Genomic DNA, 14699 nt, shown 5'->3' with positions numbered 1-14699 from the left:
TCAGGCTGGATGCAGGAGTAATGAGGAGGAGGAGAGTTTGGAGGACCAAACCTTTACCTAGAAACACAGGGGATGGTCCACAATTGAGCTCTTTTTGCCCCAAACAGTCGGGAATCGACAGGAAACCGAAGGCTTTACCGATAAACTTACAAACGTGACCGGAGCATCCATGTTGGCATCAACAGAAACCAGCTCCGAAGCAGGACAGAAAAACCACAGAATGTGCAAGAAAATATATATTTTTTAATGAAAAACAGAGGATTATGCTAAAACTGAGAAAGCAGCAGCATCTACAGGACGTGCATAAGGTGCAGTTTCATAAACAAAGTGCTTCAGGTAAAGGAACGCCGCGCAGACATCAGTAACGACCTTCATGTTCAGGAATTTAGACCACAGAGATTTAACTGGAGCCCATCAGATGGTTCTGGAACTGGATCCCAGTCAGTCAGAGATCTTTAAAATGATGCAGACCATCTCATCCTGTGGTCTTCAGTCTGCTCTACAGACCAGGAGGTCAAAACACCAAATAATGACTCAAAGATAGCTAAGACAGCAGATGATGCTGAGGAGAGGAAAGCGGCTGACATGAAAGCAGATAATTTTTAGCCAATAAAAGAAGAAATGTCTTTTCCTTTGGTTAAAAACTATAAAGAAGGATTCCAATTGTTTTTAAGTCCATCAGATCCACGGTTACCGACTACCAAAGTCTAGAAGCCTCAGGTTAGCGCTTCATCCAGAACATTTCCGCATAATAGCCACCAGTTTGTCCACCTCAGCCTTGGAGACGAAGCGAGGACGGCGGACGACTCTCCTCTTTGTGTTGTGTTTGGGGTTCCTCTGGTACATGTCTGCAGAGGGAGGAGAACGGTCAGAGCTCCGCTAACAAGAAAACACCTTCAAGTATCTGTTTGGGCGTCTTCCATTTGAATCTTTCCTACAGATTTAAATCCGGGACTAAAATCAGTCCATATGCTGATGATACTTTTATTTATAAAACAGATTATCAGACTGTTAGAAATCTATGAAAACTTTCCTGACTCATTGTGGTTGGAAAATTTTGATTCCTATTATTTTCCAATTTCACATATTGATTTATGAGTACTGATTTTCTTTTTACTTAAAAAAATGTTTTTACAGCGTCTGTTTTAACTGTAGGCCACAAAATGTCTGAGGGAGAGGAGACAAGAAACTCTATTCCCATAACAAGGCGGGTTCTTTCTCGAGGTTTATCTATAACATGTTACTGTCATTTATTTTGATTCTGACAACTTTCACAGTTTTCCTGTATTGTGAGTGAGACAAAGTCTAGATCCGAAACAGGCTGAACATCAGACTGTGAGGGCTGTTATGACTGACTAATAAAATAAAATGCAGCCTGAATGACTGATTTATTTGACTGGTCTGTGTAGTTGAATATGTTTTTAACACGACTACCATCTGTCCGTCTGTCCTGTCATTCATCCATCCATCCATCCTTTCATTTATCCATCCATCCATTCATCCATCCATCCATCCTACCGCCCTTTCATCCATCCATCCGTCCATCCTTTCATTTATCCATTCATCCATCCATCTATTCATCCATCCATTCATCCATCCATCCATCCATCCATCCATCCTACATCCATCTGCCCTTTCATTCATCCATCCATCTATTCATCTATTCATCCATCCATCCGTCCATCCTTTCATTTATCCATTCATCCATCCATCTATTCATCCATCCATCCATCCATTCATCCATCCATCCATCCATCCATCCTACATCCATCTGCCCTTTCATTCATCCATCCATCTATTCATCTATTCATCCATCCATCCGTCCATCCTTTCATTTATCCATTCATCCATCCATCTATTCATCCATCCATTCATCCATCCATCCATCCATCCTACATCCATCTGCCCTTTCATTCATCCATCCATCTATTCATCTATTCATCCATCCATCCGTCCATCCTTTCATTTATCCATTCATCCATCCATTTATTCATCCATCCATCTATTCATCCATCCATCCGTCCGTCCTTTCATTCATCCTCCATCCATCCATCCATCCATCCATCCTACATCCATCTGCCCTTTCATTCATCCATCCATCTATTCATCCATCCATCCGTCCGTCCTTTCATTCATCCATCCATCCATCCATCCATCCTACATCCATCTGCCCTTTCATTCATCCATCCATCTATTCATCTATTCATCCATCCATCCGTCCATCCTTTCATTTATCCATTCATCCATCCATTTATTCATCCATCCATCCATCCATCCATCCTACATCCATCTGCCCTTTCATTCATCCATCCATCCATCCATCCATCCATTAATCCATCTATCCGTCTATTCATCCATCGGTCCGTCCTTTCATTCATTCATCCACCCTACATCCATCTGCCCTTTCATTCATCCATCCATCTATTTATCTATTCATCTATCCATCCATTCATCCATCCATCCATCCTTCCATCCATTTATTAATCCATCCATCCGTCTATTCATCCATCCATCCATCCATCCATTTATTAATCCATCCATCCATTTATTAATCCATCCATCCGTCTATCCATCCATCCATCCATCCATCCATCCATCCATCCATCCATCAACCCTCCATCCATCCTATCATCCATCCATCCATCCATCCATCCATCCATCCATCCATCCATCCATCCATCAACCCTCCATCCATCCATCCATCCATCCATCCATCCATCCATCCATCCATCCATCCATCCATCCATCCATCCATCCATCCATCCATCCATCCATCTTACCTTTGAAGGAGACGACATAAGCCTTTTGGCCCTTCATTAGATTAACTTCGGCTGTTTTTCCAGACAGGAAGGCCTCCTCCAGAGTCTGTGATGTCACTGACGTTGACTGCTGCTTCTCATCCTGACAGAACCGTAACATGATGTTAGAATCTAAGAAAGAGGAACCCGGGACCCTCCCAGAACCTGCTGTTCCACTCACCAGCTGTCCATACTCCAACCAGTTCCCAGGTTCTCGCTTGTAGTACCACAGCCACTTAGTCGTCAGGTTATAGTGCGGCGGCTTCTTCACTGAGGAGACCGTGGAGAGACGGCGTACGGGCATGGACTCCAATGTCATGGTCTCAAAGTCCACCCGCTGATAGTCTGAGCTGGTCAAAAAGAGGAGGTGTTCAGGGAAGAATTCATGAACCCTGACCTGATGCCAGCAGAGCTGACCCGCCTCACCTATGAGTCTTTGCAGGGTCGCAGTAATCCTCTTCAATCTCCTCCATGTTTTCCAGATCAGACCATCCGCTGCCATCATGGACCTCCCACTTGTAGGGAAGGTGGAAGTGGACCTGGCGGCAGTTCCCTGCAGGAAAAACTCCACATATTCAGACCCTAAGTGTGCTCTGCTGCCACCTACAGGACAGTCAGTGCAGCTACAACCACAACCTGCACTCTTCTGCTTAGAATGAGACGTTAGAAAAATTAACTCACGTTGGAACTTGCAGCTGTTCCTGATGAAATGCAGACAGATTTCCTCCGCGTCGTCGGTCTGAGCGGCTTTACAGAACCAGGCAGCATCTGTGTGTGAGAGACAGAATCGAGATCATGACCTGACCGGACAGGAACCATCAAGAACATCAGCAAACATTTCAGTCGTATGTCCTCCATAGGCGTAGCTCATTTAGGAGGACAAATATCAGTAATCAGGAGACATTAAGAGAGATTTTATGAATCATTTTTGACATTTTGTCAGATTTTATCAAATTACTTAAAATATTTTTGTACTTTTCTCATTCATACTAATGTAAGGGAGTAAAAACTGCAGCGTTATCGTTTTCAGCTCACTGTCTGCAGTAGGCGATGGAGCAGCAGGCGATGCAGCAGCGGGTGATGCAGCAGCAGGTGATGCTGCGGCGGCAGCTTTGAGATGGTGGACGTTCCTGTAGATATTCGGTAGATCTGCGATGATGTCCCTGCCCAGTCCTCTCTTCTCCAGGACCCTCTGACCATGCTGGTCGATGGTGTGCTGTCGCTTGCACATGTGACCAAACTTACAGCTCCCTTGCACGAAGTGCTGACACAGGTGCACATTGTTGCAGGAATCCCGTAAGTTGCAGCTGCCATGTGGAGCTGAGCCTTTGTTGTAGTAAATACACACCTGAGGAAGAGCCGGCAGGTTTGCAGAAGTCAGATTAATCTCAGATTTAATTTAAGTTTTGGAAACATTAGTTTACATTAATACAGCGGCGACATCAAATCAGCTGCCGCTTTGATCATTTCATGCTTAAAGGAGACAATCTGCTGGGAAGTCCTGAAAGTGAATCTGTGAGTTTATGGAGTGAAGTTTGTTACATTATTGTTGAAAACAAAGCTCATGTTTTCTCAGATCTATTTTTTTTGTTGCTTAAAAAATATATATTTTATTATATTTTTTTGTATTTTTATCAAATATATTTATTTTCAAAATTATTTTTTCAAATTATTTTTAAAGGTAAAATATTTTAAAATATATATATATATATATTTTTAGACTTTTTGTAAAAAAATGTTTTTACCAATCTTATATTTTCAAATTTTGTCTTCCCAAAATAATAGCAGAAATCTGGTTGCCTTCCAGTTTTAGCATGCTTTGTTGTTGCCATAGAAACAGGTTTTTATTTTTCTTCCACTTTTTTCAAATTTCTGTTTTTTAGGTTGAGTTTTATTTAAATCATTCTTTAAGAATTGCGCTTTACAGATCAAGTTCTCTTCACTTTAATCCCAATTCAAACCCTTGCTTTTGATTCTGACATTGACCAATTAAAATGTTTCGCTAATGTCCACGAGGACCAATAGAAACGCGACTTCAATCAACACTCCAGATGAAAGCCCGCCCAAGAATATGATTTATAAAATACAAATTGAAAAAATACAATTTGTAAATCTGGAAAAAAGACTTTTGGGGAAAAAAGAATTTCACATACTCCAAATTTGTTGCAAAAATATTTTTTTATAACATTTGTTAAAAAAAAAGAAAATACAAAAACTAAGAAATAAAACTTGAAAAATGTGTTCTAAAAACAATAAGAAAACAGCAGTTAGTCTAAAAACAATTCTTAGATAAAAAAAAAAAATTTTTTTTTTTACTAAGTTTCATTTCTGGATTACTTTTTTAAGTTTCAGTATAATTTTTTCCCCAAAGTTTCCATTTTCATTGTTTTTTTTTTTATGTCCTTGCGACAATAATAAAACAAAATTCACTCCATATTATTGTGGAAAAACAGTAAAATGGATCAAAATGATGATGGAGTCAGATAAAGTCCAACTTTAAGCCTTTTATAAATGATCAAAGATGAAAAAAGAAAAAAGTCTTTACCTGCAAGGGATTCTTTTGGTGACACTTTTATTTATCTTTAATTCATGTATTTGTTTATTTTCTTTTTATTATTATTTGGTTTTCAGACATTTCTTCTGATCTTGGTTCCCTCTGTTTTATTTTCATTTTTTAACTTGATCATATTCCCTCCTGCCTCCTCAGACCAGTCAGAACTTTATCCTTTCCTCCTCCCTTTTCTCTAGGCAGGGCAGGGCAGAGTTAAACTGGTCCAACTGGTTCCAGGTAATCAAACCACGAACACTCTATGAGACATCAGTGAAAGGATGACATGCTGATTCTCCGAGAGTTGGATGCAGGACCTGGACTTTTTTTGACAGAACTTATTCCCACTGGTACCATTGTTGGATATTTTGGGCAGATGGAGCAGGAAACAGGGAGTAGAAATCAGAGCTTTTCAAAGTAAAATAGGAAGTGTGGATAAAAAGTTATCCAGACCATGATAATCCTAAGAGCTTTTGGATTTGTTGAAGATCAGCCTGTTTTTCAGTGTAGTCCTGTTTCTCTGACTGTGACTGGCTGGATGTGCTCTCTTCATCCTCTTACATGGGAGCTGGCTCAGAGCTCGTCTGCCTGGCTGTGTGTTTCCTGATGGGTCCGTCTTTTATGGCTGCTTTTGTATCTCTTCTTCTGTCTCCTTGAACCCCAGTCGGCCTCAGCAGATGGCCGCTCACACTGAGCCTGGTTCTGCTGGAGGTTTCTTCTTGTTAAAAGGGAGTTTTTCCTCTCCACTGTCGCTACAAGCATGCTTAGTGTGAGGGATTGTCTTTGAGTCAATGATTCTATGCATCAACTGGTTTTCCTTAGATAGAAAACTTTGAACCAATCTGACTGGATGATCTGGGTGAACTGTAAAGTGCCTTGGCATGACGTGTTGTGAATTGGTGCTCTTAGAAATAAACTGAATCGAAAACTGGATTGAATTTCTTTTAGGGCTGGGCGATATAGAAAAAAAGCTTATCGATAAAAAAAAATGCATATTGATCGATATCGATAATTATTGAAAAGATTTGAAACCATATTTTATGTGCAGCTCTGCCTGGAATTTTTATAATATTGCTAAATGATTTAATTTTAATAAAAAACACAAACACAGACTTCGAATTAAATATTTATTTAACCAACTTTTTTAACCATAACAGAATTGTTTTAAAGAAAAATAACTTAAGAGACCTGAGTAATGTTATTAAATACTGACAAAGAATAAACTAAAGTGACCAGAAAAGTGACCAAAATAAATATAACAAATAAATAAATGCCCCCCCACTGCCGCCGCCGCCCCCGTTTCCTGCTTTAACCTGAGTTATTACTTTGAAGTTTCTGGCCCCTCAGCATTTTTCTCTCAATTGTTAGAACTACGTGGGAAACTGCCCAGAACTGAAAATATATATATTTTTTCCGAAGATTCCTCGGAGGAGAGCCGCACCGGGGCCTACACAGCTCGTACTCCTGCGGCTGTGATGATAAAAAAAAAAAAAAAGTTGGTTGTGTTATCAGACTTCGTTTTCACTGGTTCCCGACACATTTTCCAGATGACTGTGGTTTGTTTTTGGTCCGACTTGCCATGACCGAAATACTGCCAGACTGCCGAACTACAAAAACCCTTTTTTGGAACAATTTCCTCCGCCTCTCCTTGCTGCACATCTTCATGTGCTCTGTGTTGTGGTTTGAGAGGGCGGCGCTTGGTGACGGCGTGCCTGGGTCCGTGATTGTCATTGGTTGGGAGGAAGTAGTGACTAGCATAAACCTACATGCTAGGCTACAATGAGAAGGAAGGAAAACTGCGTTTCTTTTTTATCGAACTTTTATCGACCCTCTTTTTTTCTATTGCGCCACACGTCTATCGATCGATATATATCGTTATTGAATTATCGCCCAGCCCTAATTTCTTTAGTAGAAGCAGGTCTTCTCGCTTCCCGAACACATCTTGTCTCTCATCCAAACGGCCTCCTTAGACCTTCAAACAACACCTAACAGAGGAAGAGGCTCAGGTTTCACTCTAGAACACCTGATCTGCAGCCCTGATCGGGTTCCCCCGAGGGCTTATGGGCGGATATCAGATTGTTTGGAAAGCCAAACAACAACAAACCCGACTCTGAGCTGAAGATTCATGGCCCGTTGAGTGAGGTTGTCCAGATTTTAACCGCTGAGCTTTCCACCAACGTTTAGAATCCTTCTGGATGAGAAGCCAGCTTCATGTGAGACTTCAGAATCTACTGATGACAAAATCTGCTGGGTCTGCAGAAAATGCTTCAATGTTAATATCTGATAGAAAGACAACTCTACTGCTGAGGAATCACTAGCGCCCTCTGGTGGCTGTTATACACCCCAGCCTTAAGGCTGGTTTATACTCAGAAGCCAGGTCATCTGGGTGTGTGTGTTGCAGTTAATTTTTGGGGAGGGAAAATCACGTTTAGGTCTTTTTAACAAAATTAAATTGAGGGCGACCTGGATGTATATCTGGATACCCAAATGAGCTGATGGCGCATGACGGATCTGGTAGTGACAACTGCAATTGTGGAAAACGATTGGACCAGCTAGAAGAGCGAGGTGCGCGAGAACGCTTTCCACCTGGATCCCCGCTCTTTTTGGCCCTCATGTCCCTCCGTTGTCGTACAAACTTGCACTTCCTCACCGCCTCTGCCGTATCTAGACCTACAGCTAGTTCCTATGGGGGGGGTCTTTCTGAATCTCAGGCTGGGCATGTGGGAGCTCCATGAGGTGTCAGGGAAACCAGGTGTGAGGGTTACCTTAGGCAGCAGCTGGGGGTCGTTCTGCAGAAGCAGCAGGAACAGCTCGTCCTCTTTCAGCTCCTGCAGCGTGCATTCTCTCAGCAACCCGTAGTTATGTTTGGAGTAGACATCATGAGAGAACTTACACGGCTTCCTGCGAAAAGAGCAGAAAATAAATGGGCTTGTTCAAACAGGAGCAATTAAGCCAGGAGCCTCCAGCAGAACCCAGATTCAACCTTTTTATGGTGATAATCTGATGATGGAGAAGAAGAGAGATCCTCTCAAACGTCTAACCAGGATATTTTAGCACATTATTATGGCTTTCAACCATTTTCATTAATTATCTTTGTGTACATAGTAGCGTTGCCCCAATACTGATACCAGTATCAGTTGGTGGTATCGGTATCGGCGAGTACCAACAAATAGGGCACCGAACTATTGTCACCCATTCCAGGTAGGCAATAAAAAGTTCTACTGGATTCACTTTGTTTTAGTCTTTTTTCTGCTTCACAAAGGTAGGCAGCAGCTTGACAAAGCAATGATGGCAATTGTTTTACATCCAAGTAGTATGCAGGTCTCCATATATACACACATCGATTTTAAACAGATGGTATCGGTATCGGCCAATACTGCACAGCCAGGTATCGGGGCCTAAAAATGGCATCGGCGTAATAGGGAAGCGGCTGTTCCAACTGTTGCCTTTCCGAATTCTCTCGAGTGGTGCGAGGGAATAAAGTTAATGCGATTGGTTGTTTATCAAGGAGGCGGGGTTGTTATGGCGGACGGTTCCCAAGCATTTTGGTTGTGGCCTGTTTGTCGGACGCATCTTGCTAACAAGTTAGCAACTTAGTGCTAGTAGGTTCCCAATGGGAAATTCCATTGGGACCAAGTAGCATTAAATTGATGACTTAGAAACGACACTGTCAAGGAACGCTATGGACAGAGGAAACATGCAAGAGGAGAGTTTAGTGTCTGTTTCTTATTTCTTATTTCAACCGTTGCGTATATTAGCTGCGATATATGAATCAAGATGCTATGACCAAAAACATTTGATTGACAGATGACCATTGATATATGATTGGCCTAATTTAGGTGTTCAGGCTGACGTATAACTAACTGGCCTGCAGAAGATAACGGAAAAAAACACAAAAAAACACAGATTTTAAAACAGGATTTAAGACTTTTGGGACAATATGGTCTGATAAAGAGTACAATAATATACATGTTTAAGCCAGAATGATTTGACATTTAAATATGATTTCTCTATGACTTATAATAAATGTTATTCAATAACTAATCTAAAGTTATTACATGATCATCCACTGGTTCTCAATGGACCGTGTTTGTTCTATTCCAACTAGTTCTAGAAACCAAACCCTCTAGAATCTGTCGGTTCGGTTTGATCCATAAATAGAGTCTTTGTTTTGACCCAGCCCATTCAGGATGTTTATTTTCTGGTTTCGTTTCTCTGAAATCTAAACTCGTTTGAAGTCATGTGACGTCAGAGTGACGCTCAGCGTGTTAGTTTCGGTTGTTATTTTGTTCTGTTCTATGATCAGAGCAACAATATGAATGGGCCGGGACACTAAAGGGTTTATAATTGGTTGATTCTGTCAGAAAACTTTAGAATCAACGTAGAATTTATTGAAGCTCAGCCTACGTTAGGAACCAGTGAAATAAACCCGGTTTTATTACAAATAAAACCTTTTCCCCTCATTTTGAACAGTTTACCTTGACCTGTTCACAGAGACCCGGTCTGTATCGGTCCGCCGCGGAGGGCAATAGTCCCGGAGCGGCTCTAGTTTTTCATCTGAATCATCCTTTTTAATAAGGGGTTACTCTGCGCGGAAGGACACAAACACGACTTGAGCTGTAAGCGCGGCTCACCTGCCCTTCCCGAACCTGCAGTTCCCATAGAAGTAGAACAAGCAGAGGTGCAGCTGCTGGCAGCCTTCTCCGCACGGCTCTCCGTGGCTGTAGGAGCTGCAGAGCCGCAGGGAGGTGCGGCCAACCACCTTGTAGGAGCTGCCCTCAGGAACCAGCAGGAAGCGCATTGGGCAGCCATGGATGATGTAGAGGAAGTCTTCATCTGAGATGTTGCAGCGCCTCTGCATCTCCTGCTGCAGCTGCTGCAGCTGCATGGACCCGCTGCTGTCACACAGACACCGGGTTGCCTGGAGGATCGATGAGCTGATGGAGGCCATGACGCCTGGGCTGAGGGCTCCCAGAGACTGATCAGTCAGTCAGGGAGGAGAGGAGGGAGGCAGAGCGGGGGAGGTGCTGACAGTGGGGGAGGAGCAACAGGTCCAGATGTTCTCCACCTTCACATAGCAACAGCAGGTTGGAACCTGGAGACTGGGAAGGTCAACCAGTCAGAGGGAAAGCTGTGGTTAAACTGGGATTGAAGCTGCAGCAGTCAGAGGAAATAAGATCTGAGTGTTTGAGTTCTATGACTTCCCAATTACCTGTATCCAATATCCATCCTCCATCATCCACCCATATATCCATCCATCCATCCATCCATTATCCATCCATCCATTATCCATCCATCTATCCATCCATCCATCTATCCATCCATCCATCCACCCATCCATCCATTATCCATCCATCCACCCATCCATCCATTATCCATCCATCCATTATCCATCCATCCATCCATCCATCCATCATCCATCTATCCATCCATCCACCCATCCATCCATTATCCATCCATCCATCCATCCATCCATCAATCCCTCTATGAACCCATCTATCCATCCATCCATCCACCCATCCATCCATTATCCATCCATCCATCCATCAATCCCTCTATGAACCCATCTATCCATCCATCATCCACCCATCCATCCATTATCCATCCATCCATCCATCCATCATCCATCCAACCATCCATCCATCCATCATCCACCCATCCATCCATTATCCATCCATCCATCATCCATCCATCCATCCATCCATCCATCCATCCATCCATCCATCCATCATCCATCCATCCATCCACCCATCCATCCATCCATCCATCCATTATCCATCCATTATCCATCCATCCATCCATCCATCTATCCATCCATCCATCCATCCATCAATCCATTATCCATCCATCCATCCATCAATCCCTATATGAACCCATCTATCCATCCATCATCCACCCATCCATCCATTATCCATCCATCCATCATCCATCCATCCATCCATCCATCCATCATCCATCTATCCATCCATCCATCCATTATCCATCCATCCATCCATCCACCCATCCATCCATTATCCATCCATCCATCCATCCACCCATCCATCCATCCATCCATCCACCCATCCATCCATTATCCATCCATCCATCATCCCTCTATGAACCCATCCATCCATCCATCCATCAATCCATCCATCCATTATCCATCCATCCATCATCCCTCTATGAACCCATCCATCCATCCATCCATCCATCAATCCATCCATCCATTATCCATCCATCCATCATCCCTCTATGAACCCATCCATCCATCCATCCATCCATCCATCCATCCATCCATCAATCCATCCATCCATTATCCATCCATCCATCATCCCTCTATGAACCCATCCATCCATCCATCAATCCATCCATCCATTATCCATCCATCCATCATCCCTCTATGAACCCATCCATCCATCCATCTATCCATCCATCCATCCATCAATCATCCATCCATTATCCATCCATCAATCCATCCATCCATTATCCCTCCATCCATCATCCCTCTATGAACCCATCCATCCATCCATCCATCAATCCATCCATCCATCCATCCATTATCCATCCATCCATCATCCCTCTATGAACCCATCCATCCATCCATCCATCAATCCATCCATCCATTATCCATCCATCCATCATCCCTCTATGAACCCATCCATCCATCCATCCATCCATCCATCCATCAATCCATCCATCCATTATCCATCCATCCATCATCCCTCTATGAACCCATCCATCCATCCATCAATCCCTCTATGAACCCATCTATCCATCCATCATCCACCCATCCATCCATTATCCATCCATCCATCCATCCATCCATCATCCATCCATCCATCCATCCATCCATCATCCACCCATCCATCCATTATCCATCCATCCATCATCCATCCATCCATCCATCCATCCATCCACCCATCCATCCATTATCCATCCATCCATCATCCCTCTATGAACCCATCCATCCATCCATCCATCCATCCATCAATCCATCCATCCATTATCCATCCATCCATCATCCCTCTAAGAACCCATCCATCCATCCATCCATCCATCCATCAATCCATCCATCCATTATCCATCCATCCATCATCCCTCTATGAACCCATCCATCCATCCATCCATCCATCAATCCATCCATCCATTATCCATCCATCCATCATCCCTCTATGAACCCATCCATCCATCCATCCATCCATCCATCCATCCATCAATCCATCCATCCATTATCCATCCATCCATCATCCCTCTATGAACCCATCCATCCATCCATCCATCCATCCATCCACCCATCCATCCATCAATCCATCCATCCATTATCCATCCATCAATCCATCCATCCATTATCCATCCATCCATCATCCCTCTATGAACCCATCCATCCATCCATCCATCCATCCATCAATCCATCCATCCATTATCCATCCATCCATCATCCCTCTATGAACCCATCCATCCATCCATCCATCCATCCATCAATCCATCCATCCATTATCCATCCATCCATCATCCCTCTATGAACCCATCCATCCATCCATCCATCCATCCATCCATCCATCCATCAATCCATCCATCCATTATCCATCCATCCATCATCCCTCTATGAACCCATCCATCCATCCATCCATCCATCCATCCATCCATCCATCAATCCATCCATCCATTATCCATCCATCCATCATCCCTCTATGAACCCATCCATCCATCCATCCATCCATTATCCATCCATCCATCATCCCTCTATGAACCCATCCATCCATCCATCCATCCATCCATCCATCAATCCATCCATCCATTATCCCTCCATCCATCATCCCTCTATGAACCCATCCATCCATCCATCCATCCATCCATCCATCCATCCATCCATCATCCCTCTATGAACCCATCCATCCATCCATCCATCCATCCATCCATCCATCCATCCCATCCATCATCCCTCTATGAACCCATCCATCCATCCATCCATCCATCATCCCTCTATGAACCCATCCATCCATCTATCCATCCATCCATCCATCCATCCATCCATCCATCCATCCATCCATCCATCCATCCATCCATCCATCCATCCATCCACCCTTCATCCATCAGACACTATATGAAGCAGTAACACCTAAAAGTGAACTTCTATCAAAAGGTTACTTCAGTAACTGAAAGTATTTGTTTTTCAGCTTTTTTTAATGTCATTATACTGTCACAAATACAGAGCAAGGAAATTCACTCTCTGCATTTAACCCATCCCCTTGGGGAGCAGTGGGCTGCTACTGTGTGGCACCCGGGGACCATAGTGGGGCTCAAACTCAGAACCTCAGGCACAATGCCCTAACTACTAGGCCCACCATCTCACCTGGAGATGGTGTTCAGATGTGAATTTAATCCGTTTGAAGAAAAAAGTCAGCTTTCTCAGCTTGCAGCGCCCCCCTTAGTGCCCACCTCTAATCTCTAAGTCTGAATGTACTGATAGAAATACTAGCCACTTTATTAAGTCCATCTTTTTAATGAGCAGAACAGCCAATGATTTGGTAATAGTCATGATGAAGAACATTACCTAAAGTTTAAACTACAAAAGGTGGCTAAAAACGATTACAACTGTTGGTACCTTGCAGTTTTAAAATTCAGAGTTTTTGGATTTTCACCAACAACCACCTCCCAGAAGAACAGATTATGGTAGAACATTTTTTATTTTTATAGTAAGTAAACCGGAACACTAGAGTAGAGAAAAATGAATCTGTAATAAATGTCAATAATTAATCCATCATTAGCTTTTCCAGTAGAAGTTCAGAGCCTTACTGTGTAAATGGGTTTGGCTGTAATTTAAGGACAGATTCTAATATATCTGCAGAGTGAGGACTATAAATCTAACAGGATTTTTATTCTTTAATTGTTATTTTGCACAACATGCTTAACTACGTATTTTTTTGTTGTTGAATATAAGAGATTTTTCAGATATATTTTTTTATACATACATTGTTTAGATTTACTTATATCTTTCTACCCCTTTTATAGAATAGAAAAGAATAGAATATAATAGAAAATCCCTTCATTGTCCCACAATGGGGAAATTTTGGTGTTTATATCAGCAAAAAGATTATAGAGAAAAATTGTCTCACAAATGTGGACCTTAGAAAGATGTCTAAGAATTAACATAATAGGGAAGAGTTAAAATATAAACAATAAAATACTATAAAGTGTTTTAACAATATAAAACTGTTCACCTGGAGAATAAATATCCAATAAACAGCTGTGGACATTTTTACAGTAATGGATACTTGGAAATAGCAGCAACATCAGAGATGTGCAGAATGACAGCAGCATGTTATTTGACTCACTAAGGTTTATAGCATTACATTTGCTTTTATGTGTTCATG

General features: G+C 42.4%; 1 protein-coding gene across 1 annotated transcript; it reads right to left on the bottom strand.

The window, feature by feature from the left end:
• Nucleotides 1–223: 223 nt before the first annotated feature.
• parp12b (poly (ADP-ribose) polymerase family, member 12b) lies at nucleotides 224–10345 on the bottom strand. The gene is made up of 8 exons (XM_038301480.1): nucleotides 9981–10345; nucleotides 8112–8247; nucleotides 3834–4146; nucleotides 3480–3566; nucleotides 3225–3351; nucleotides 2980–3148; nucleotides 2781–2901; nucleotides 224–848 (listed from the first exon to the last, which is right to left on the bottom strand). Exons 1-8 carry the CDS (start codon nucleotides 10295–10297, stop codon nucleotides 730–732), a joined length of 1389 nt encoding a protein of 462 aa, XP_038157408.1. The 5' UTR covers nucleotides 10298–10345; the 3' UTR covers nucleotides 224–729.
• Nucleotides 10346–14699: the final 4354 nt, after the last annotated feature.

The sequence above is a fragment of the Cyprinodon tularosa genome, unplaced genomic scaffold (assembly GCF_016077235.1).
Source record: "Cyprinodon tularosa strain WSP-4 unplaced genomic scaffold, ASM1607723v1 ctg469, whole genome shotgun sequence".
Classification (NCBI taxonomy): domain Eukaryota; kingdom Metazoa; phylum Chordata; class Actinopteri; order Cyprinodontiformes; family Cyprinodontidae; genus Cyprinodon; species Cyprinodon tularosa.
This window is presented reverse-complemented; position numbering and strand designations above follow the sequence as displayed.